We start from the raw sequence: 26,702 nt of genomic DNA on the forward strand, positions 1-26,702 counted from the left end.
CGAGGTCTACGTATGGAATCTACACTCATTCAGGAGTAATGATGCTTTTTTTTCTGTCCGAGGTTCAGAGTGGAAAGTCTTATGAGGCCAAATTGTAACATGAAACCAGGAGGAAGAAAAAGAGATAGAGGCAGACAGACAAAGATGGATAGTTAAAAAGAGGTAGAATCACTAATCAAAGGCAACAATAATAATAATAAAGTGAAAATAAAATAAAAAGAGGGAGAGAGACAAACAAAAGAAAGGCAGAATGAGCTGGAGGAGGAGAATGAGAGTGTGAGCGAAAGAGAAAGAAAGGCGAGAGTGCCGGTGTTTATCTCTGTGTGTGTGTGTGTGTGTGTGTGTGAGAGAGAGAGAGAGAGAGAGAGAGAGAGAGAGCACGTGTGTAAGAGGGAGGGAATGAAAGAGCGAAGGGTGATGTCAAACCAGCTGAGCTCAGAAAGTAAACAGCGCTCCAGAGAGCAGCATGCCTTCAGCGGCACGACTGCAGACGCAGAGCCAGAGGCAATGCTGCACGCTCTATCGCACCTCAATGCTCTTCATCCTTCTTCTCCTCTTCCTCATGGTCTCTCCCGGGATGGCATGGCCATACGGTAAGAGTCTGACTTGTATCTGTCCATTCCAGCAAACTGTGACTAAGATTCAACAAGAATCTCTGTCCTAATCTTTTTTTGTTCCCTATAAGACAGCATCAGCAGTCCTTCCTCTCTGTCTCCTTCCTCTTTCTTTTATTTTTTCTTTGAAACTTTCTGTATGACTCTTGTTCAAGAGAACTTGTGTGTGGACCGTGTTGCTGTTGTGGCTCCGTTTGTTTTGAACTTCAGCATGCTTCAAGTCATTCCTCTTAGTCACACTTCTACAGGACACATTAGAGAGCAAGTGGAAAATATTTATGATAGACTGTTTCAGGATGTTTCTGACAAAAAAAAAAAATCAAGTCACAAGACACCTTAAGTCATTCTTCAGGAATCCTGGGCAAATCCCAGTATGCCTTTTCATGTTATGAAGGGAATCTCCTCTCTGTTAAAGGTATTGTGTTCTCTTGTGGTCACCCACAGCATGCTTTATTTTTGAATGATTAAATGATCAGATAGAAAAATGGGAAGTATTTTCCCCTGCATACCAATACTGATTGTGAAACAAAGCAGAACATGAATTTGAATCTCGGTTCTGTCTAAATCGATTACTGAATAGGTAAATATAGTGAAAAAAATCCTATATAACTACATGGGTGAAAGAGAAACAATTAGTGTCTCAATGCTTGTATAAACATACTTTCCAAAGGGTGACAGGCTAGTAATAGATAATAGGGTCAAGGCTAAGCAGCTTGGCAGGGAACTTGTTCCAGAAAAAAAAGCTTCCGCAAATAACACTGAGACACTCACTCTGATAGAGATGAACTCGTGATGCATCATCAGGATCATGAATCTTCTCCAGCTTACTTTAGAGCACCTTTGGGATCCAGATTAAGGCTGGAAAGTACAGTTGTCTTATGTCATTTCTCAGAACAACCTCATTTGGAACTTATCTTATGCTTATGGACAATTTAAGGTCTAAATGGTGTTTTTTTTTTACTAGGGTCAGTTGTGCATGTAGCCATAATAGACTGTGGGTGTAGTAGCCAGTGGATCATAGATGAAAACAAGAGAAGGCACGCTATTATTGGCCAAAGATCGCTGTGCTGAGGTTGTGAAACAGACTCTTATCGGACATCGGCTGTACACCAACTGTAAACAAATTTGCAATGGTTGTGTCATATATTGTATATTTCTTCTTTTCTAGAGTTTTTTTTCTTTTTCTGTATACTTCTACTTTACCTTTTAACTTTGTTATTAATATTAGTTCATTTCACATGTTAATACATCTAGGACCCATTGGAGAGGAAATTATGGACACATTTCCTGTTGCTGTGTTCAGCTAGACTGCAAATTTCTTTGGAAACAGACATGCTTACTTATCCTGAGATAGCTAAGTTTAAACCCTGAATAGAGTATGTATATGTGTGTTTTGCGGTTCAGGCAATGCCCACAGAAACCCAGAGGATTTTCCTTTTCCATGCCTGCTAAATCACTCAGGCATAAGTTAATCACTAGTACAGCTGTAGCAGAGAGTAGTGCGCTGCTTCAGTTGGCTTTTTTTCTCCACACTCCGCGTCACAACAAATACAGTTCACTCTCTCACTGTCTGTCTGCTTTCTCTTAGTTTCTCTTACTTTTTGCTAATGAATTTAAATCTTCTCCATATGTCACTGAAGTCTTGCTTCTCTTTGCGGTCCTGCTCTATGAAAAAATAGCATAATTTACAAAGCAACTAAATCAAATCAGATCAACCACCCCTCCAAAAAAAAAAACCCTTCCAACTTGTATACTGGACTCACTTTTTGTTTGGTTTGCAGGAGTGTGAGGGATAACATGAGCTGCTTGAACTCCTACTTATTTAGCTTCCCATGGCAGCTGAACACTCTTGAAGGACAGCATTAACGGCCCAATTTTTTTTCTGTAAACAGATAAATGCTTGTGAGATCAGGGCCAATTGTGCTAACTTGTATTTCTCAGATGGCTGTAACATTACTGAGATTAAAACCTGCTCTTTTCCAAAACTTTACATAGTCGAACCACTCACGAGCCTTGAATCAGCCAACTCCTTACAACATCAGTAAGGCATCAGAGCCAGAGGGAGCTCATCATCCATGACCTAAGCACAATACAGTGTGTACTTTGTTAACTCAGATTGCACTTAGACTGTAAACTGCAGATTTCATCTGTGAGTGCATGCTCGTGTTTTGGCAGACACAAGACTCATCAGCTGTAGTCACTTGCTTAGTTTTGGGAGTCATCCTGAAACAACTGGAGCAGAGAGATAGAGAGCAGCCAGCAAAACAAAAGAGAAAAGGCCAGACGAGCCGAGATGAGATGAGACTGGGGAGATGAAGTAGAACGATAGCTGCATGGCCTAGATGGAGCCATTGTAAATCAGAGCTTTGTTTCACAAAAACATTTAGTCTCAGCATCAAGTGAAGCACTACATGTAACTTGTCTGCGCTGGACTCTGCAGGATTGCTGACTTTTAACCCTGTCACTATACTAGACTCATGCAAATATAGAAAATGTTTAGAAATGTATAGAAAACTAAAATATTTTTTTTATGACCAAAGTCCAATTATTGATAATTACTAGTCTAATTTGTCTAACCAACAGTACAATTGACTACTACAGTGGCATTCTTAATTAAATGGAGAGCACTTTCTTTCCAGAGCTTTAATATGCTGCAAATTCGCGATGACCACAGGACTATTTTTAATTTTGGGATGAGTAAGCAGATTCAAAACACTGCAGTAATCCCCAGTCATCTGACACAGACTGAACAGATTTCTGTCTTGCTCTGTTCTAAAGTTAGTTTTAAAGTTTTTATTGTTTCGCTGCAGTCACAGCTGACTAACTGGTACGTCCTGGAAACAGCTGGAGGAGATTTCCGAGATTTTTGTTCCTAGTGATACTATCAGGTTCTGCATCCACTTCAAAATGGGTTAAAACCACAAATCTACGGTCTATAATTCATACAACCTGTCTTCAATTCAGTTGGCCATAGAAGAGGCTGCACAGAGGCACTGCGAGAAGTTGAATTTAGGAAATACTTTGGGAAAGCTGCTGCTTGGCCAGTGTCTTCGAAGACCTTTGGCCTGTGAAGTGGAAGATGATCTTCCATGGAGGCGTGAGTTTGAAGCTATTTTGAGAGATAGTCGTGTTTTTTTCCGATCCTACAACAGATGCTGGACAAAGCTAAGCAGTGCACATCTGGAAAGGAAAAAGTAGATAGCAATTATACAATCCAGTAAAGTTAAAAGAAAGATTTGCTTGAATGCACTGGAATCTGAAGTCCTGGAATGAGAGAGAGAGAGAGAGAGAGAGAGAGAGGGAGAGAGAGAAAAAGAGAGATGATGATATATGAAATGGAGACAGACAAGAGAAAAAATCGGCTTTGAATTAAAACAAGTATAATTTGAATGAAAGCCAAAATAGGTCAATAAAGTGCATTACACAAAGTCTATAAAATGTTTGTTTAAATGTCAATGTGGTGTGAGTGGGTGAGCTGTATTTATGTTCCACATATATTATACTATTATTATGGGGTTTCTGTTTTTGCCAAAGGGCCTACCCAAAGCTTCTTTACAAAAATATCTAATAGATCGTAATAAAGTGAAACACACACACACACACACACACACACACACACACACACACACACACACACACACACACACACACACACACACACACACACACACACACACACACACTTAATGCTTTCGAAGATTCTCTCTGCTTGTAAAAACATGCCTGTGTGTAAGTGTGCGTGCTAACCTAAATATTAACCATTACATTATAGAATGTAAGCACGTTTCAGGTAATGATGGGTAAGGGTGCAGAGAAACATGCTTGATTTTAAGACCAGAAGGTTCCGACATTGCAACTTTATTTCAGAAGGTCATAAAGTTCGCCAGCTCTGTAACTTGTAGATGTGCAGAAATCCTCTCTAAATTAGACTGTCTCTAGTGTACAGTATACTCATCAGTATACAGTATAACTGAGGGTAAGATATTCAGGGTATTCATATACAGTTTACTTAAACATGCAGTTTTACATTCGCTTGTTCAAAGCTCCACTACGGCACTATTATATACTAATAACAACAACTATAATAATAATAATAATAATAATAATAATAATAATAATAATAATAATAATAATAATACGCTTCTAATCATGTTTGGAATAATTATACTTAATGAGTGCAAAACTAGTCTAAGGAAACCACATGAAGAGGTCCATAAAACAATGGCAGATATTCTCCACATTCTTCTGCTTGCACACACTGTTCAGGATAACTGTTATTTATGTAACAAGTTGTTATTTATGTACAGGCATAAAAGTAACAGAATTAAGTTTCTATGATATGTAATATTGAGCTCAACAGAAATCAACAGGAGGTTAAAGAATATTATCCCACTTATTTGATCTATGTTCTTGTCTTGCAGTTTGCTTTGTACAGAAGCTAGTTGGGACTTTTCTCCTTTCTTTGACTCATGAATCATAAATCTTAATACAAAGACCTCACACACCCATTGTGTGTGCATTACGTAGCATCCTGGTAACACAGAAGAGAGCACTCACTTTTACACAGATTTTCCACCTGGTCTTCAGAGAGTGTCCCCAGCCAGAATGAAAATGATATACAGTTATGTTCATTATTATATTCACTGAGCTTACAGTATATGTATTATACATATTGTTGGTTTTCAAAGAGCAAGAGTTTAGAAACGAGGGGCCAATAAGGGCTTAAAAAAAAGTGGCTTCTTGTGTTTTGTTCTCACAAATCTGTCAGCACACATACCACAAAGCACAGCTGAGATTCATGGTGCTTACTGTCTGGACTCCTGACAGACACATGCTATAAAAATGTTCATCAACTCTGATTCACCACAACTGTCATTATAAACTGTAATCCTTCCCATTACATTCTACCTGCTTTGCAATCCAGTATACGAAATGTATCACCTTTACTATCATTTAAATGTGAACTAAGTGATCTAAGCCGTGTGTGTCTGGCATTGAACACCTTTCACTCTGAAAGAAAAGCCCATGACGATGGGAGCAGCCAGACTAAGTCTCACTCACAAACAAACACAAATATAGATCAGAAATGTCTGATGCTATGAATACAATTCAGTTCAGTTTCAGTATTCAATTCAAGTAAACAATGATCCGTTTTAATCCACAAGTTTAAATATACAAGATTTAAAGAAAAAAAAAGATCAGTTTTGCATTTTTAGCATCGACAGCCAAACACTGGACATAAAACTTCCTGAACAGTTACAGTTATATGGCTCTTTCTCAGTAGGTACAGTAGTTGTACACCCAACTATCACACTCATATGTTCCTATTCCAAAACCATTTGCATTAACACAGACTCCCTTCTTTAAACTCATAAAAGACTACTCTCTTTTGGGAGGCTGGCCACTACGAATGGACGTCAGTTTGTACAGAAGTGCAGAAGATCAGTTTTGAGCCAATTATTTCAAGTGAACAGGGAAATCTTAAAGCTACAACATACAAAAACATTTGACACAACTGTGTGATTCCAGCTTTGTGGAAAGGTCCATATACCTTTGGCCACATACTGTATGTCTGATGTTGAAGTTGTTGGAGGCATGACCCGTGATGGCCTGAGGATACAAGAGCAATAAATAAAAATTACCTTGTGTATAAAATAAAGCTCTCAGGGTTTCTTTCTGGGGTATTTTTCTGGGACACTAAACAAACAAACAGACAGACAGACAGACAGACAGACAGACAGACAGACAGACAGACAGACAGACAGAAAAAAGGAAAGAAAGAAAGAAAGAAAGAAAGAAAGAAAGAAAGAAAGAAAGAAAGAAAGAAAGAAAGAAAGAAAGAAAGAAAGGGAAGAAGATCTTTCTTTCTTGACAAATTTATTTATATATACTTAGGATTTATTTATATATACTTATGATTCTATTAAAATATAAATTAAACGTCAAAATAATGGCAGCAAAGACAGAGCTAGAACTATAAAGTATATGATTAGAGTTATATGATTATGGAAAACGTGGCTTGTATTGCCTTGTTGTTTTCTACGTTTAAACCCTCCAGTTTGTTGAGTTGAAGCTGATAACATTAGCCCATTGAATAAGACCCTTAAGCCTGTATTATACCTCAGATCGCATTCTAATCCCCACTTCCTAATATATACATTATGTGTATATAACACTGTCTTTCTGCCTATATGGTATTTTCAGCATTTCTTTTAAAAGTATAAAATAACCCATTCAATTTCAATGATTATCTACATTTGATTTTCTATAGTCTATGTGGTGAGAAGCTTTGCATGTTCCCTACAAGCCCCCAAAAGGTTTAAACATAGACACGGTCCTTCCTCTGTTTTGGTATGCTATTTAATAATCAGTGCTCTATTTCTCCAGAAGACTGTTATTACTGACGTCTGAATCATGATGAACTTCTACCATTGTTTTGATCTAAAGTTGGCTAAAGTTTCCTCTCCGTTACAAAAAAATAACGTGACAACACGGAATCACTTCAGCTGAATATCCGCATTGCACAAGCGTAAGCCGTGTTGAATCATAATTCGCCTGCTTGCCAGAAGGAGAATTCACAGTTCATACCACAACAACAATAACAGCACGGTACTAGGATGTTGCTATGGGAGATGTGGAGCATGTGAACAGTGAGCTGAGGAGAAACTGCTCTGTGCTGCAAATCATAGCTCCTGTTTTTCTCTGTTTTTTCATTCCATGGCTGAGTTTCCACCTCTCAGCTGAAGACATTTAAACTCCAGGTTACATAAGGCAGGCCGTATACTTCAACCTCTGAGATTCCCCATCTCACTCTTTGATAAACAGAGATAGAACGCAGACAAACAGATATTTAAATTTTAGTTTAATTTTGTTTAACATCAGAGAAACAATTCCTGGAGCAAGAGGTTATTTTTCTGAAAATGCTTGACAAGCTCCATAAGCTGGAGCTATGAATTTGTGGTTGTTGACCCCCCCCCCCCCCCTCCACAGGCACAGACACAAACACGCATGCACACACACACACACACACACACACACACACACACACACACACACACACACACACACACACACACACACACACACACACACACACACACACACACACACACACACACACACTTCTTATAGGGATCAGCTAAAGATCTTCATTAACTGAAAACAGCCAGATCGTTATATAAACACATTTCTAATCACTTGTGGTGTGTGGAAACTATATAAGAACATGCTACAACTCTGGCTTTTGTTAAACAATAAAGATTCATTCCGGGTTAAAACTTCAAATGGCCACTCATAAAATACGAGCCATTATGCTGCACTAAATCATTCCCCCAACATTTACAGTTGTCTTACACAACAGACACACTTTACAGCAGTGAGGTCATGATAGCAAAGCAAAAACTACATTTGCCATAGAAAGATCTCATTTCAGTACCAGTTTCAGTGTGGGTGGGAAAAAGCTGCCCCCAGGGTCTCAAGCTCAACACATCCTCACAAATATTCTGTATACTGGATTGTATAATATGAATGAATCCATTTTGTCTTTCAGACTACAGATATCTGTATAACTTTTGCCCTGGCCCAGAGTGGAATGTAATGTGTAGAGGATGCTGCGAATATGACGTGATCAGATGTAAATGCCCTCTTCAGGGTACACAAGTTGGGTATGCTGTTCCATGCTGCAGAAACGCTCGTCATGAATGTGACCCCTGCATCATCCACCCAGGTAAGTCAGGTCTCCAACCTCACACACAAATTCAATATAAGAGTCACAGAAATGTGTGATGTTACTGTCTTTTAGATCCTATTGTCTTTTATATCCTTTTAGATTCTATTCTTTTATATCGCAGTGCTGTTTTTTATTTTCATCATAACAGCAGCAGCAGTAAAGGCAAATCATAGGGACTTTAATGCCCTCCTTTTAATATGTTGTACAGAGGAAACTTGTATATTTAATCTAAGAATAGACTGATTTTAAATGTTGTTAATTAACACAAAACACCCCCCCAAAGCAAAATAATAAATCTTTGTTTACCATAAAGCTTTTAAAGCTAACGAGAGCCCTTGTAACAGTTATAGAAGAAGGCTTCCCATGCTTTAACTAAATTTTCTGCCTCAAAGAAAGTTCTCAAGATGGAATGATTTACGGATTGCGGTTTCTCACTCACAAGACAAAGCTGTGTTTTTTGTCTTAATAACTTCAAGAGAATTAGAAAAAAGTGAGGCCACTGAGGGAATGACTTTTTATAGCTGTTATAAAGTAAGCGATAACAGAAAGTAACTTGTTTTGGGAACATTCCACATTAAATGTTACTATAAATGGAAAAAAGAAGTGGCATTAATGTGTTTAATAAACAAAAGTGTGTAATTGTTGCAAATTGCTGTGGTGGAATGGAATTGAAGCTTTAGGGCATACCATTAAAGGAGAATAAACAACCTTATTTTGCAGTGAGTTTGCACCACAGAACCCCATTACTGATTATTTTCACCATGGTGTGGTTTATTTCTTACGTTTACCACAATGCAGATGTATTCTTCAATCTATTTGGTCAGAAGAACTGTGGCACAACACAGATTTATACTAGCGCACTCCTTCTTATATGTCAGTTTCTATAGTAACAGCTAATTCATAACGACTTACATGGAACCCACTTCACAATAATCTGAGAACAGATTAAAAGTGTTCAATATAATTATATAACATAAGTGATGAGGAAGTAACTTCTTCCACAGACATCTCACAACATTAAAGTTAACTATTTACTGTATAAACACTGACAAATTGCTGTGATGTAAGAAGAATGAAACACTTTGGGAAACGAATAAAGAATCGACTCCAGGGTGGTAACAGACTTCTGCTTTGTGTTGGTATACATCACATCCCTCCGCCCAATCGTTGATCATTTTCAAATAACAGCACAGCCTTTTGTGTTTTATTACTTACATTACATTAGCTGAGACAATGAAACACCCCTAGAACACATAACATCACTTTAACATCATCTTTGCCTTTGACATCTGATACACCCCAGAGTCCTGTTCAAAACTCTCATGGCCCTCTTTAGCCTGTGAAACGTCGTAAACTCTGTAGACTTTTATTTCATTCTTCTTTTTCTAACAGGGTCTACACTGTTTCATTAAATATTTGATTTGGCCATTACACCTCAACTGAACTGTCATGACACTGTGGAACTGGAGGCAAAAGAAACATTTAGGGTCATTAGGTGAAGGAAAATTTGTGATGGCTCAGTGTGAATGCATATATGACACAATATAAGATTTTCTATCAATCTTGTGCCGTGTCTGCTTGTTTTTGGTCTTAAACACAGTAAGGGTCTGTACAGAAAAAACAGAAATATATTCTAGGCTGTGTTCACAAATACCAGATGTTCATTGCTGGATTTATACCTAGGCAACTATTTTACTGCCAAAACGTAAAAAAAAAAGTCTTAAAAAAAAAGCAGCCTCATAAAGTAAAGACTCTGACTGCACAGTGACGTAGTCAAAAAGCTGATACTGTTTTGATTCTGAATTTTAAATCTTCATCACTTACTTACGTTTTAGCATTTCTCATTCTATTTGTATGCCTCATCGCTGCTGGCAGGATTTCTCCAGAGCTTTGTGAACATATCTATTTCAGGAAGTTCCTTCTCTTTTGTAAAGTCTTCAGCAGCTAATATGCTTATTGACACACAGGGGAAGCCTGTTAGGCATGAAGAAAAGCTAAGTTACTGCATAATTCCTCAAACATCAAACAGTCACATGTCAACACCTTTCTTTCTGACTGTTTTGTCCTCTCGTTAAAGGCTGCAGCATATTTGAAAACTGCAAGCGGTGCAATAACGGGACATGGGGGCCGAGGGATGACTTCTTCATCAAGGGCCAATACTGTGCTGAGTGCCGTCCTGGGTGGTCTGGTGGAGACTGTCTGAGTAAGCTCTTCTCACATCCATACCTCATGTCTCACTCTTTCATAGACAACACAGGGATGATCTTTGCAAACTTCCTGTGACAATTAGAGACCATATTTTTTTCAGTTTAAAGACATATAGACATTGCATTCCAACACCTACAAATGATATTGGTAGAAAACGCAAACAAACATGAATGAACAGATGAATAAATTGATGGAGATGTATATGTATCTACAATATAGCATGTGGTGGGGTGATCAGAAAGAGGCAAGGTCACCTGGTTTTGGAAAGCTACCCAACTAATGCCCGCTGTGAGTGGACCCTACAGGTTAATGAACCTTTCACCATAGAACTCAGGTAGGCATCAACCTGCTCCTTTACAAACCATCTACAAATCATAGAAATGCACATACATAAATGCAGCTGACTTCCTAACATGTATTTTAATCTATTAGCTCATTTAAATGAATGTACTAGTTGCAATAACAAAACAATAATAGTAACATATTCTTTACTTCTCAAATATCTTCTCAAAATGAATAAACAACTGCACATCCATCTTTGAGTGATTCCATTTCTCCTGTTCTTCTTCCTTTATGACTTTATTCTTTTCCATGTTTTAGCATCACAGTGCTTTAAAATCAATCAGCTGAAAAGTGTTCATCGCTCCATTAATAGTTACCAAAACCCCATTTCTTTCCAGGTATTGTATTGACCTATGTACTGACATGTGACCCTCATGATAACTTAATATGAGCTGCATTTTGTTGTGTCGGGTTTTGCATCAAACCTTCCAAGGTTTAATTCTATTCATTCACATTATTTCTGAATTGATTACCATTAAATTGCTGTGTAAAGGTTTATGTTTGCATAAATAATTCTACATCTGCTACTAATTAAAAACGATTCAAAAGCAAGACTTCAAATGGTTACAAAAAATAGATTGTACTGATTAAAAAGATAATTTGTCTTGTAAATATGGTTCAGCTGCTGTTATATTGACCTCATAAATAAACCGTCATTTTATAGTCTGCAGTTTATCACGAAAGAAAGAAAGAAAGAAAGAAAGAAAGAAAGAAAGAAAGAAAGAAATCTGGTGAAAATACAGTTGTGCATGTCAACAGTGGCTTTACTATGAAGTTGCCAGTAGGCCTTTCTATGACTGAGTGTTAATGTAATAACATTTATGAGTGAGTGGTGCAGCTAGCATTTAAAATCAATGTTCTTGCTGTAACAATGAAATATTCTGAAGTGAGATTTGGCGTTTGTATATAAAAATCACGTGCTCTGCAGGATACCATACGAGTTGAAGGAGAAGTAATGTGTGCTCTTTTTTGCAGATGACAATCGCTCTACTGTTTTCACACTCATTGGTACTTGCTGATCCAGTTAGCTCCATATTTCCATATGAGTCACTGTCACTCATGTTTCCAGCTCTCAGTGAAAATAGTCGCCCTTAAGCGAGTAATCCCTGTTAAAACTAATACAATTTATTTTCAACAAACACAGCTGCTGCTTAAAACTTTTTACAGTAAATGTGTCATTATACAGTGACTGATTATATATTGCTAAAGTTAATCTTTTAGTACAAATTTTACAGTAGGACCAATGTCAGGTGTAATAACATTTGCTGGAATGGAATTCAGGGTGCAGATTCTGTGACATGTACGAATTCTATTCTTCACTGCCCAGCAAGGATGTGGGCATTTTTTTTTTTATGTACCATGACAAATACACCTACAGGCCAGAATACTTTCTTATATCACTTCACTCCTGAAAAGACTTTCCAAGAAGCATTTAGTTTTGATTTACTATGTGGACTTGTGGCAAATTACACCGCTTTGCTTTATGAAGCACCACAGCAGTCGTGCTGAGTAGCCTGTAAACGGAATTAGGGTCTTTTCTTTCATCTGCATTACTTCATTCTGGCAGTGATGATTGTGCCTAATGGAAAGTTATGACTACTGGCATGCTCAGACTAAGCCTTGCTACATGGGTACTCTAAAAGTTTACCATGGCTGGCTGTGTCACATTCTTATAACGATAATGACTAATGAGTAGCAAAGTGTGTCTGGACATTTAAGTGCTACTCCGTCTGCAGAAGCGTCCACCAGTAGTCATATGCTCTTAGCTAGCTGTGTCAGTCTCCCAGCTGTGTTTCTTTAACAAAGCAGACATGTTAGAACATTGGGTCATTCCAGGTTGTACCTTACACTAAGATCTCCTTTTTCTTGTTACCAAGACAGGTCACTGGCGTACATTACCATTTCCATCGCTCATGAAGACATTTTTACATTTTTATTTGACTTAATATGGAAAAATAAGATAATATAATGACCACTTACATGTAAAGGAGTTGTACAGCAAGTCTTCTCTTTCTGACGGTCAAGCATGAAGAGAAGAACAAGAAACACAAGAACAGGGACAAAGAAAAAACACACCAGACGTCCATGTGGTTTACAGCAACATTCATACATTATTTTAATCCACTTCTGCAATGCTCTAAAAATGTGTGGTTAGCGCTAGACTAAAAGTGTGTGACCACATCCTGTAATGAGCTAAATGCGTTGAAAAGACCAATTAGAAGATGACAGCATCCCACTAAAGCATGGTTACAAGGACACGTCTCTCTCTGTATGGGAGTTTTTCTGTACTGCAGAGACGGTCAGCAGGACGTAGCTTTTGCCCAGAAAGCAATTAAACACAAGAAACAGGACCTAGCATATAACGGCTCATTTACGACTTCCAAATGTTGGATAAATGATTCAGTAGCACAGAGTGTAACAGACTTAGCTACAAAGGAGGTCAGTGCACTTGAACCACACTTGGGAGTGGTATGCTTTAATTTGAATCTTATACTATAGAAATTATGACATCATAGTATGGTATCTTTAACATGTGCCATCCTGGAAAAACTCCCTGCCATGGACAAATTCTGTCATTATGTATAGTACTGAAAACTACAAGCTTTCCTATACTGTTTCTCTTTTGCATGTGTCGCTCAACCTGACGTAACATCCAACAAAAAAGCTTACAGTTTAACTGCAGCAGAGAAGCATCGTATTAAGACAGCCTAGATCTGTTTAAAAACTGAATTAATTAGGCATGTTCACTTAACTATGACATATAGCTATCCAGGTGTAAAACAATTGCACTTAGCATGCAAGGTTTCAGTGATCAAGTCATTCTGTTAGTTTAGTTACTCAACATGATCTTATCTAATATTTATGCTTTCTTTATAATTTCTTTAGTGTTTTTAAAAGGTTTTCAAAGTATCTAGTTGCCAGAATTCAGACACAGTGATAAAAAACATTTTGCTAGACCACCGTTTAACAACACAGTATGATGAAAGCACAATAGATTATTAGACTACTTGGATAACATGTTATTACCTGTCTATAGTCATAGTGTGCATGATTTATCTGTTTAAATTAATCACACAATTTTTGCTTTTCCCTTTTCTCCTATCAAGATGCAAAGATGTATAACATCGTATAAACAATCTATAAACATTGTATAAAAATCATATAAAGGTTTTCTTTACTCCAGCCCAGCTGTCACTGAGTGCTCATCTGCTTCACCTGAATACACATTGCACTTTGCCTCGCTCATTTTACTCACGACAGATTATACAAACAACACCAGCCTTGTTCCTTGAAATTATTGAAATTACAGGCTCTCACCACAACTGTGATCTCAACTTGAAATCATGAGGTAATAGCACCTTCTCCACTTTAATGTCTCCTGCAGACTAGGTAGAAGTAGGAAAACACACTCAAAACTCAGGAACGCTGGTCTGTCTTTGGGACAGCTTTTATGAAAGAACGGGAATAAAATGAACCATTCTCAGCTCTCGTAAAATACAGAACTACAAAAATATAAGGGCTGGCTCTCATGGCAGTTAACACATTAGCTAACTTGGATCGTAGCTCAATATTAAATAGGACAAAAGTAGAAGTAAACCTGGAAAACGTTGATTTCTTTTTGTAAAACAGGAATTTTCATGGAACTGAAGTGAATTAATATAATAAATAATAAATAATGACTTGCAGCACCTGCCTTGGTTCTCTGTAATTCAAATGAAATGACCAAGCAAAGTATCAAATTATCTTAAAAAAAAAAAGGTTGCTAAAGAAAGGGACATTTTGTAGATGAAGGCCGCAGCAGTGGAATAATGACGAGAGCCCAAATGGCATGCAGTTAAATGTCCTATTATTATACATCCTCGGACTGTTTTAACCTCTCTCTCTCTCTCTTTCTCTCTCTCTCTCTCTCTCTCTCTCTCTCTCTCTCTCTCTCTCTCTCTCTCTCTCTCTCTCTCTCTCTCTCTCTCTCTCGCTCTGTCTGTCTCTCTCCGAGACAGGTTCATGATGCTGAGTCTGGAATTTGACCACAGTTGTCGCTATGACTATGTAGAAGTCAGAGATGGTGACAGTATAAACTCTCAAGTGATTGGTCGATTCTGTGGAAATGAACGCCCCCCTCCGATCCACAGCACTGGCAACTCTCTGCACATTCTGTTTGTTTCTGATGGCTACAAAAACTTTGATGGGTTGTTCGCCATCTTTCAAGAGAATTCAGGTAAGACAAAATTGAATAATCTAAATAACAACTACACATCATCAGTTAAAGGTAGGGTCTCCGATATTTGAGAAATGCTTCTGAAAACTTAGTTTAGACTTAGTTTAGGTGCGTTAGGCCACCAAACAAAACAAAAATCCAAACAAACTTGTAGCCAATGAGCAGAAAGGGGCGGGTCTTGTCAATATGGGCAGGGAAAGTGTTCAGTGCGCATGTGTGCATATTCACAGATTGGAGTTTCCAGAGTCAATAACTTCTGAGCTAAACAATGTTACTACACAAAACGTGGTTGTAGCTGCCTCTCTACATTACTACGATAGAAAAGACGTGTTATTTGTGTAGTAACAGCGTTTAGCTCAGGAGTTATTGACTCGGGAAACTGGAATCTGTTAATATGCGGCCAACTTCCCGCTCCTTCAGTTCTCTTTAGCGCTGGGTCCTACTTCTTGCCTTTTGTAAGTCTTTCTTCGCTTTCTTTCTTTGTTTTTATCCTCCACGTCAATGTTTAAACCGCTTTCTGCTAATGTCACACATGCGCACTGAACACTCTCTCCACCGCATATTGACAAGCCCCGCCCCCTTCTGCTCATTGGCTACATGTTTGTTTTGATTTTTGTTTTGTTTTCGGCCCGACTCAGTTTTCTGAAGCATTTCTCAGAGACCCTACCTTTAAAACAACCTTATATGCATATATATATATGCATATATATATATATATATATATATATATATATATATATATATATATATATATATATATATATATATATATATATATGTATGCATATAAGGTTGTTTTAAAGGTATATATATATATATATATATATATATATATATATATATATATATATATATATATATATATATATATATATATGTTCATATGTTCATATATTCATACATTAATATCATGATTTTGAGCAATTCTGAATTTCTTTTACAATTTAAAACTGCAGCATGTACCTCCTCCCCCTGTCTACACGATGGCACGTGCATATTGGACTCTTCTCACTCCTATCACTGTGCATGTCTGGCTGGTTACACAGGCAAGAGATGTGAATATGGTGAGTGATCCTTCAGCCTTAAATACAGTATATATAAAATTATTGGTACACTTATTGGAAAAAGAAATTTAAATTTTGAAATATGAGTCCACACAAATATGTAATTTATGTATATTTATTCAAAGAATATTTAATATAAAAATTATATTATATGAAACGGTCTATTTCATATTAAGAGCTGTCTAGCCCTGTACCAGAGTTTGTTTGTGTGTTTGAATCCCGATGATGTCACAGCCATGCACTTTGTGTGAGAGGGATTGTGTATCCTCTCCTCATTTTGTGAGTTTATGTGCATGGAAGAGGCTGGAGACTCTGAGGTTTTTGTCTGAGTAAGTTATGCAGCATTAGTAGCAGTTTGGTCAAGATGCTGGCACCTAGCGTAACGTGTCTCACAGTATACACATCTTTGATTTAAGGTCAGGGAAAATGAATGGCAAAAGCTTGCTTCTGTAAAAATTTCAGCACTTTTACCCTGCGAATTTCAAAAATCTGTCCATACACCTTGCTTTCAGTAGTTTCTCACAAACCCCAGGCATGTATGTTTGTGGTTTCTGCTTCCATGCCTTCCAAACAGTTTGCTGGCATAAAGACAGCATTTAATTGTTGAGCCCAAAATGCTACAACCAAGATCAGTGCGTAAGGGCAAAATATACTTGCATCATCCTCCAGGAAGTCTAAGTTAAGCTTTAATTGTTAATTATTGCTTAATAATCCATTTAAAGCCATTTATTTGGAGCAACACACATTTGTCTCATTTCATTTGAGTGTTCTTTAATATTCTCCATTGTGATGAATGACTGAGGTAATTTGGGTTTGGTTTGAGTTTAGAGTTTTCTCAAAATAACAATGTAAGATTAAGATAATTATTAATAATTTGCAGAATCAAGCAGAAAATTTCAGCATCCATTGCAATTGAGCATATTTATTTTATGCTTTTATTTTCCAACATATATTTTGTTTCATTAACTTCATTTTAATAGTGACAAGTGAAATGTTATCCTTGGAATAGGTACAAGTCAATCATGAAGTGTTGATTATTAAAGGTTTAATTAACCGAAGATTGTTAGAAAATGAATATATTTGATTGGAACTATTAAAAGGAATTGTAAAAGAGCCAACATTTTATTACTTTAATTAGGCACTTATGGCACACCCAATATTTATGTTTCATAGTTAATTCCAGCTCTGCATCGAAGTGTATTATCCTTAGGTTAAACGCCTTTACCGTCCAAATGCACCTGCCTTTAATGAAGCACGCACTTCTATTAAAAAGTCTCATCAGGATTTAACAGTGAACTGTTAATAAGATCTGTAAGGGTTTAGGTTTCCTTATTTAATTTCTGCTCTAATTTTTTCTGGTCTGTAGCAATATACTGATTATACTGGAGTAAATAAAGCATAAAGAAAGCAGAGGTGGTTATCTTTAACTAGCAGTATAGCATTTCCATTGATCTTTTATATACGTTACACTGCGGTGGAAAATGAAAGTTCAACAGTAAATTGCTTTTGTGACAATGTATGTTGTGTACACATTGCATTTTTGTGTGAACGCAGTTTTAATTAAAAAAGCCACTGTGACTTTTCTAGACCACCTTCCGTTCTCTCCTTTGGGTTTTTTTCTTCCTTCATCTTGCTCATATGTTTGTGTGTTTGGATGCAGCCACATGTTTCCATTTCCTTGCTATTACAATACCCACAGCTCCTGTGAACACTGGACTGGCCAATGAAAAATGTTTCTGCTTTTTCTTTCTTATATTTTAGGTCTGGTGGTTTCATTTTGATTAAATGTGTTGCTATAAAGCTAATAGCAAAACAAAACCTCCCTTTAATATGAGCCAACTCTTTCCATGCCCGTAAAATCTGTAGGAAGAATTACATACCACACTGTGACTACATATATCCCTGGTTCCCATGAGAAATATACACTAGTCTACCAGGCATGTTAGTGCAATGTTAATGCTTTGCTGCACTTTAGAAAACATGTGGGCTTCAACATGTACTCTTACGGCATCCTCACTGTTGGTTGTTGTTTAGGAATTTTGATTTGGATTCAGGATAAGAATGTAACAATTACAAATTCTACTTTTGACATGATGCACACAATTTCATAGACACAACCAGGCTTTACTTGCTAAATATCAATAAATATTGTGCAGCAAACATACGAGCTCTAAACACTCCTCACAATCAGTGCTTGCATTGTTTAGAAGGTGTAAAGGAAGACCTGAGGCTCTGGTTAAGGTCGTGGCCGGGTTTAAGTCTGGATTTGGATTTGGACCGTGTGTACTGTGGTTGGGATGACATTCATTTTATCACCTCACCACAAGAACAGTTTCGCAGAGCATTTTAAAAGGGTGGGTTGCTCTCCAGCTGGCTTGGCTAACATGCTTTCCAAACTGGATATCCAATTGCATTTTTCTCCAATTTGAGGGAGGGGAAGAAGGAAACAGAGGATCATGGAGAGAGTGAGCTGAACTAAGGGAGGATTCCTTTTATGCTGTGAATGAATTAATAGATCTATAAAAGGTAGTAGGTTCATCATTCTGACATACACAACAGCATGGCATGAGAACTACCCAAATAAGCAACCAGAAGTGTAGTCATTTATATTTCCAGACATTTTTTTGTTTAGATGTCTTATGTTGTAGGCATTAGCCAACCCCATTCCATCCTTTAAATCTCATTCTCAATAAAGCCACAATAACCACATAATAAAGACTTTGTGATCCCTACAGAATACAGCTGTTTCTGTCCTCATTCTTCACAACTAGTCATTGCTTTCCAAGCAAAATATTCTTATGTCATTACCATGAAATTTTAGTCTTCATCATTTCTTTGCTAGCTAATGACAAATGAAGTGAAACTATGATGCTCTGATTAAATGTTCAGTAACCTAATTGTGTTGTGGTTTTGTGATTTTTGTGAGCTGTGAAAAGAATTATACGAGCATGGGGCTTTGAAGTTTGGTAGGATTTATAAGCATTGATAAAAATTTCTCTCTCCTTCGTCCACATCTCGTATATGTTTTTATATGGTTTATACACATACACATGTGTGTGTGTGTGTGTGTGTGTGTGTGTGTGTGTGTGTGTGTGTGTGTGTGTGTGTGTGTGTGTGTGTGTGTGTGTGTGTGTGTGTGTGAGAGAGAGAGATTTGAAGGTGATTTAAAGGTGTGATTTATTAGAAACGTCAAGAAAAATCTCTCTCTCACACACACACACACAGATACACACATAGGCTAATTAAAGAATGACAGGGGGAGTGCATTATAATGAATGTTGTTCAGTTTGGGGGGAAAACTCACCAGAGAACATTCTGAGCAGGCTGAAGGCTGAAAGGATGACAGGAAATCCAGTGTGTGTTGTTCTCGATACACATTCAGGTCATAAGTGTGGGCTGATCGGGCCAAAGAAACAACCAAGCTGTTGCTCTACTGCACTGCTTAACAGTGCAATTTATTAACCAGAAATGATTCTGCCATTATGCAGCTGAGTAATGATGCTCCAGAAAAGGCATATGTTCATTTTTAATTAAAGCACTTTGCCCGGCTAAAAAAATTAGAAAATCTATAGAGAAAAAAAGTTATGTCCAAATTTTATCTACTTGTTAGTTACCAGTGTGCTTGCCGTCCCAAATTCAAATAAAGGTTTCATCATATTTTCTTGTTCATTCTGTCAGACTTGACTTCTGTTGTTCAACTGAAACAGAGTCACTCAGTGTTGTCAAGGACATAGCAGAGGTAGATATACAGAGAAACAAAAAATGCTATTTATAACTCCTGCAGTAGAGCAGCATGTCAGGATTAAAGTCTTTCATCAGCTGTGAAAGTTGTGTGGTTTAAAATACTACTATTTTATAGTAGTAGGATTTCTTTCTTACACATTTAGACATGCGTTGCTTGCATGGTGGATGAAATATTCTAACTGTCTGTAAATTCTGTAAAGTAAAACATGAATGCAACATAAGTATTTTGTCCATTTTGTACTCTATTGTAAATGATTTGTTTTGCTATGCACAGGTCCTCCTGGCAAGCTATAGAGAAATAGCTACAAACACATACACGCTTTAAAAAGACATAAACATAATTAATAGACTTTGATTCCGTGAAATTCTTATTCGTTGTTGTATTTATTTCCTTGTGAATTTAATATTGATAATTCCACATATTTATTTTTCTTACATATTCATTGCTATACTTAAAATATATATGTATATCCGTGAATGATGCAATGTATCCATATGATATGGTAATATATAATAGTGACCGAGTCTCATCCCACAGTGTTGGAGTGTAAGAGGCCTGGGCCACCAGACCACGGTTCTGTGGAGAGTTTGGATGTGAGGGTTGGAGGTCAGGCTCTATTTCGCTGTGATCCAGGTTTCATGCTAAAAGGTTTCTACATGGCCACCTGTCTGCTGGATGGCTCATGGAGCACACCAATGCCATACTGTGGTAAGAAGTTAATGAGTGTAGAATTATAGCAAATGTGAAGTATACACAGTTCTGCTATTAATGGACAGTAAAAAGAACCCTTTTTGTTCTTTAGAGATCTCTCTCATACACATTGCTTTCTACTGTATGTTTTTAATACTTAAGCTGTGTATTTCCTGTCTCGTCAGTGCCCGAAAAGAACTGTGACATCCCTCCTAAGCCAGCACATGGAGACCATTTTCTGGTATATGGTCCAAATGATGTGCTCATTGCGCTGCAGTATCTGTGCTATAGACCATACACACTGGATGGAAATCCTCAACGAACCTGCCTGGGCAACAATACATGGAGTGGAACAGCACCCACCTGTGTCAAAGGTACAATTTCTTCACTGACTTTTTGTCTAATATGTTGTACATTTACAATATGGAAGGATTAAATCAGTGCTTTCCTTAGCCCATCAATGAATGTTCTGATTTAAGGTCAGTATTTTAAGAAAGTGCAACAAACACATGATATCCATTTCTGAATTTAAAGTCTAAAACATTTTATCTTGGTTTTTAATGTTCATTACGGGTTGCATTCAGAGTTGGCTGCTTATGTCAGCCACTTAAATCCAAAGGTTACATCAATATTACAGCAGGGAAATATTGCATATTCAGAGATGTTACAGCTTAAAATGATTTCCTGGGCTCACCATTCATAATGTTAAAATTGTCATTATTAATGTTCCATACAGGTCACGCCTCCCCATTACAGAGAGTAGCTTTTTTTTTATATATATATTGCCAATATATTGCTGCAAGAATAGCCCTAGTAATAACATTATTTACTTTAAATTCTGGTTTATTATAGCAATATGGATTCAAAGCTCTATATTCACTTGTAAACCCAGCACACCTCATTATTTTAATGACAATTAAATGTGAGTAAAACACTAATACTAAATCATGGTCATGAAATTTATAATGCCTGAATGTGATTTAAGCTATTTTATCACATGCATATCTCACTATTGATGTGTTACATTAATAAAATACAGATCTTTACAAAAATAATAATTCAGTATTCTCTACTGTGTAAGAAAATATGCAACCTTTGACCAAGCACCCATCTGCTACACTTATAGCTCTATTTTAGTAAGCATATTTCATCAATAAATAAACTGCCTTTATATAAGCAACATCTTCTGATAATATTCTGCCCACTCCTATGACCTCTGTGTAAAAATAGCCCAAGACTTTAAGGGGGTCGAGTATTTTATTGGTTCGTATTTGTTATATTGGCCTGCAAATGTATTCCCCTACTTTTTCACATTTACAGCCCAAAACATACATTTCTCTGTGACATAACATGAATACATATCAGACATTGGGCCGAACTTAATACTGTTATTGCGCTATCTAATATAACACAAGTAAAATGGACTCTGAATAGAGCGTAGTCTGTAGCGTAGTCTGTAGTTAGATCTGAATACCAGTGTGTGCAAGGTATTAAATCCTCACTACACCTGCTTAACTTAACTTTAAATACAGCCCTATGTTAGTGATTTGTATCTTCCTAATGGAACAAACTCTTCTGAAATATATTTTAATCTGTTTCAGAGGGTACTATGCCTGTACCAGATAAAGAAAGAGACATAATAAAAGGCTCAGACATCGGAAAAGACAAACAAACTGACTTCATGGATAAGACTGGAATAGAGAAAGAGAAGACTCCGAACAAAACGGTTACCCTGGAAATACCGATAAGTGGGAAGGACAAGACTGTATTAGAAATAGACATTGGTAAAGGCCAAGAGGTAGAGAAAGTCACAGAGAAGGATCCAGGCAGAGACTTTGGAAAGGAAAAACCTACAGTTGGAAGCAAGGATAAAATTAGTGGTAAAGATTCTGAAGATAGCTTAAACACAGTCCGTAAAAAAGACTCAGACAATGGGAAAATTGTTCACTACTTGGACAAAGAAGGAGATTTCGACAGCACAGAAAAAGTTCTAATAGACTCAACTAATGATTTAGACACAAACATTGTTGAGATTGTGCTTATTGACAATAAAAGCACTGTCAAAGAGACCAACATACACAAGGCTCCTGAAAAAGATAAAGAAACAGTGACCGAAATACCAATGTTCACTATAGTTAGCCTGAGAAAAGATGAACAAGATGAGAACGTCCCTTATAAAATAGACACTTCAAACACAAGTAACACTACAGAGCCTGTAGATAACAATGATATAGAGGAAAGCCTGCAGACATTGCTCCCTAAAGAAACCACAAAGATTCAACCAAAAGCCGATGAAGATAGCATCATAGAGAGGGCCATTGTACCAACAAAGGAACCTGATGTTGAGAAAGTTACCTCTGGGGAGACACGGCAAGGTGTGGACAATGAAAAAACGACAGGACCAGACTCAGAGAGTCCAGTAAAAGAAAAGCCTAAGACAGACCTGGATACAAGATCTGAAACGGAGAGCCGACACACTGAGAAAGAAGTGGACAACCTCAGTATCATTGGTAATCTTCAGTGTTCAAGCACATCCAGTTACAAACATTGTACAAAGTACACTGGATGTCCACTCATGTACACTCTTTCTTTCAGAGGCTGAAGGCAGGAAGTGTCCACCACCTCCTCGGCTATACCATGGTTTCTATGAGTGGGTGACTGGTGCAGATCCAGAGATGGTGGAATTCTCCTGCAACCACTCATTTGCTCTGAGTGGCAATGCTCGAAGAACCTGCCAGCCTAATGGCACCTGGAGCAACACACAGCCCATCTGTGTGCGGGGTATGAGCTGGCTCTGTTCCTTCCAGCGAGAAAGAAACCTGGCCCACTTAGATTTAGAGGGGATAAATGTCTGTCTGTTGTCAATGCAAATCCAACGTCCTTTTTTTTGGCCCCATCAGTCAACGCAGATAGGACTATATAACATATTCTTTTGTTTGTATGTGCAGCCTGCCGGGAGCCAAAAGTGTCAGTACTGGTGAGCCAGAAAGTCCTGCCCCCACAAGTCCCATTCAGGTACATATTACTCAGGCCTTCTCTGGCTCATGAAGACCTTACCGAGGAAAAAAAAAAAAGCTGTGCTCTTTTCTCATCCATAGGGTACCAGGATTCATTGAATGGTTTATTGATTATGAAATCACAAAGATGTACATGTAAACATAAAATGTAAATCAAATGCTATGGACGTTACATGGTGGCCCAAGTTAACCAGCTAGAAACTTTAGCTAAGCATTTGTTGAGTAATGTTCGCTACATTTACATTTTATCAAAAGACTTGAATTCATAAACCAGCTATTACAGAATAAAGATAGCTGTGTGTGTATGGATAAAGTGAGTGAAGACTTCTGTGTTACTTTTTTTTTTTGCAGGAAAACTCCACTGCATAAGTTTTACTCTGCCTCAGGCTTGACAAAACTCTTTAGCCCATTGAGCCCAACTAAAGGACCCCCGACTTTGCCTCCACTGTCCCAAGGTTTCCACCACCTCTACACACACATTGAGTATGGGTGCACTTCACCCTACTACCATCACTCTGGGAGCACCCGCAGAACGTGTCTCAAGACAGGCAAATGGAGTGGCCGCCATGTCTCCTGTTCACCAGGTGAGAGAGTAAAACCCAATGTAAAACACACAAGTGGCCCCTGACTAAATGTGCACTCAATAGATCGGTTATATTATTTTAAAGAACATTTAAAAGATATATTACGTATGTTAATTATAGATACATTGCATGACCAGCCATGAAAAAAATAGGTGAAAAAAATTAGGAAGTAAGGCATCTGAAGGCTGAGAACATGGATCCATTACAGAACAGCGAAACCTTTGAGTGAATGTTATACTGAAGAAAAACATATTTTCAGTGTAGTCCACACCTATGGGAAAACTCAGGAGAAGAGTACCAGCCAGAGACTTTCATGCCAACAGCAAGCTAGCTCCGCTCCAAAAAAGTCATTTATTACATTATTACTACATTTTAACTAAAGATTCATTCCTCTGTTCACTTGCCCTGACCAGATGTTTCTCTTATTTACACTCTCTGCATGCCAGTATGTGGCAAGTTGCAGAACTATGATTCGCAGGGTCCAAAAGACTCTCATTGGCCATGGCTGGTTGCTGTCTACCGACGATCTGCCCAAGCTCAAGGAGAAAAGCTGGGGAAAGTGACTAGCCTGGGGAAGGACGCAGGTCTGCTGTATAAAGAAGATGATACATCTTTGGAGAACTGGCAGCTGGTTTGTAGTGGAGCTCTGCTTAACCAGCGCAGTGTGGTGGTGGCAGCCCACTGCGTCACTGAGCTTGGAAAAATCTACCCACTGGACGTATCTAAAGTACGGGTGACACTGGGAAAACATTACCGCAGTGATCTGCATCAGACTAAGAGCCTGCAACACCTCAGGGTGAGAAAAACAACAGTGGGGGGAAGTGGTGGAAATGATTACTCAGCACTGTGATTGACCCTGAAAGAAGGTGGAACAGCAGTGATAAAAAAAATCTTTACTATTTTTCTTTCCACCCATGTGGGCACAGTGATGCCCATAAATTTTGCTCTTATTGCTAATGACTAAAATGAAAATATGAAAAAATTTTAAGGTTAATGTACCAATGTTAACATAAATGTAAAAATTATATTACTATAAAAATAATCTAGGTAAATGCTAAGTAGTAAAGCACTCATGAAAATGAAAGCTAAATCCTAGATATTTGCTCTAACCAAATCTTTTTGAATTTATCTTTAATTTCCTAGGTGTCCTCCATCACTGTACACCCGAATTATGACCCTATGGTACTAGACTCTGACCTTGCAATCCTCAAATTGCTGGATAAAGCTCGTATCGGTGAACATGTTCTGCCCATCTGCCTTCCAACCACTCATGATGCAGAGGAAGAGGCTCTCCCCAGACAGGCCATAGTGACGGGCTGGTCCCTCATTCCTGATGCCAGTGCTGGTGAGAGTGAGAGGGCACGTGTGGGCACAGTGATGCTGGGTGATGTGGTGCACTGTGAGCAACAATACGCTCAGTATGGTCTTCCCATAAGTGTCTCTGAGAACATGTTGTGTGGCCGCCTGGGTCCTGGCACCAGTCCTTCAAACATCTGCCCAGCTGAGACTGGAGGGGTTCTGATTGCCCCACCCAGTTCCTCCCCTGATCTGGCTTCTTCACCAAACCCCAGACAGGAGTGGAAGCTCCTGGGATTGGTCAGTTTCGGGTACGACTCACTAGACTGCAATCCGGAACTTTATACGGTCTACACACATATCTCTAATTTCCTTGACTTTTTTGAGAGCAATATGAAGTAATAAATCATGTGCAATTTAGTCAACCAATGCCTCCTCTGCTCTGCCCTAATAATCCTTTCATATTTAGCTTGATATAAAGGCTGAACTAACACTGGACTATGCTGCCATGAGAAGATAGAGGTAGTTAGGAAGGGCATTTACTCTATGCTGTGCTATGAGCAGCTTCTCCTAACTCTAACTTTCGCTTCAATGAATAGCAAAGGGACCATAAAACTCGACTTAAAATATCATCAAGGGAAACGTCTTCCAACACTGACCCATCACTTAACCACACGCAGGTCCTCAGGTATTCGGGTGCTGTAAGATTTGACAAGAGAATCAGATCTCCTGATATATTGTATACCAGGTGATATCTGATTTTCTGAATATTGGTTATGTATATATCGTTTAATGTATTATTCAACTGTAAACATGACAGATATGATGTATATATTGTACAAAACTATTGTGAACGTATTGCCTTTTAAATAAAAAATAATTTGGTGGTTGTGTGTGAAGGAATTTTTTTGGTTTTATTTTGCATATTTGGGGTCTAAGGAAAAAAAATATGATGGTGTATGTTAACCATATCTAACTGCCAAACTAAACCGCCAAACCCCATACAATAGTACTCAGTAGTGGCTGTTTACTTTTCATTCTTTTATTTTCAGTCTTGAAAGGAAAGTCTTTCTATTTATAATGTCCAATTTGAATATATTTAAAAAGGGATTGGTTCAGGGGTGGGCTACATGTCCAAACAAAACTTGAAGCAACAAAAACATGTCAAAGAAATAGAATACACTGAACCCAAAGCCT

General features: G+C 37.8%; 1 protein-coding gene across 1 annotated transcript; it reads left to right on the top strand.

The window, feature by feature from the left end:
• Positions 1-417: 417 nt before the first annotated feature.
• Positions 418-26,404, top strand: pamr1b (peptidase domain containing associated with muscle regeneration 1b). The gene is made up of 14 exons (XM_027173508.2): positions 418-593; positions 8,164-8,340; positions 10,421-10,546; positions 10,771-10,885; positions 14,892-15,109; positions 16,066-16,173; positions 20,456-20,626; positions 20,794-20,982; positions 22,210-23,118; positions 23,204-23,389; positions 23,557-23,623; positions 23,977-24,209; positions 24,656-25,005; positions 25,353-26,404. Exons 1-14 carry the CDS (start codon positions 467-469, stop codon positions 25,905-25,907), a joined length of 3,531 nt encoding a protein of 1,176 aa, XP_027029309.2. The 5' UTR covers positions 418-466; the 3' UTR covers positions 25,908-26,404.
• The last annotated feature ends 298 nt before the right edge of the window (positions 26,405-26,702 follow it).

This window comes from Tachysurus fulvidraco, chromosome 10 (genome assembly GCF_022655615.1).
Source record: "Tachysurus fulvidraco isolate hzauxx_2018 chromosome 10, HZAU_PFXX_2.0, whole genome shotgun sequence".
Classification (NCBI taxonomy): Eukaryota; Metazoa; Chordata; class Actinopteri; order Siluriformes; family Bagridae; genus Tachysurus; species Tachysurus fulvidraco.

Coding starts and splice junctions, on each gene's coding strand:
- pamr1b (XM_027173508.2), top strand. CDS start 467: ATGCCTTCAGCGGCACGACTGCAGACGCAGAGCCAGAGGCAATGCTGC. Junction 594..8,163: donor CGGGATGGCATGGCCATACG/GTAAGAGTCTGA, acceptor TTTGTCTTTCAG/ACTACAGATATCTGTATAAC. Junction 10,547..10,770: donor GTCTGGTGGAGACTGTCTGA/GTAAGCTCTTCT, acceptor TCTACAATATAG/CATGTGGTGGGGTGATCAGA.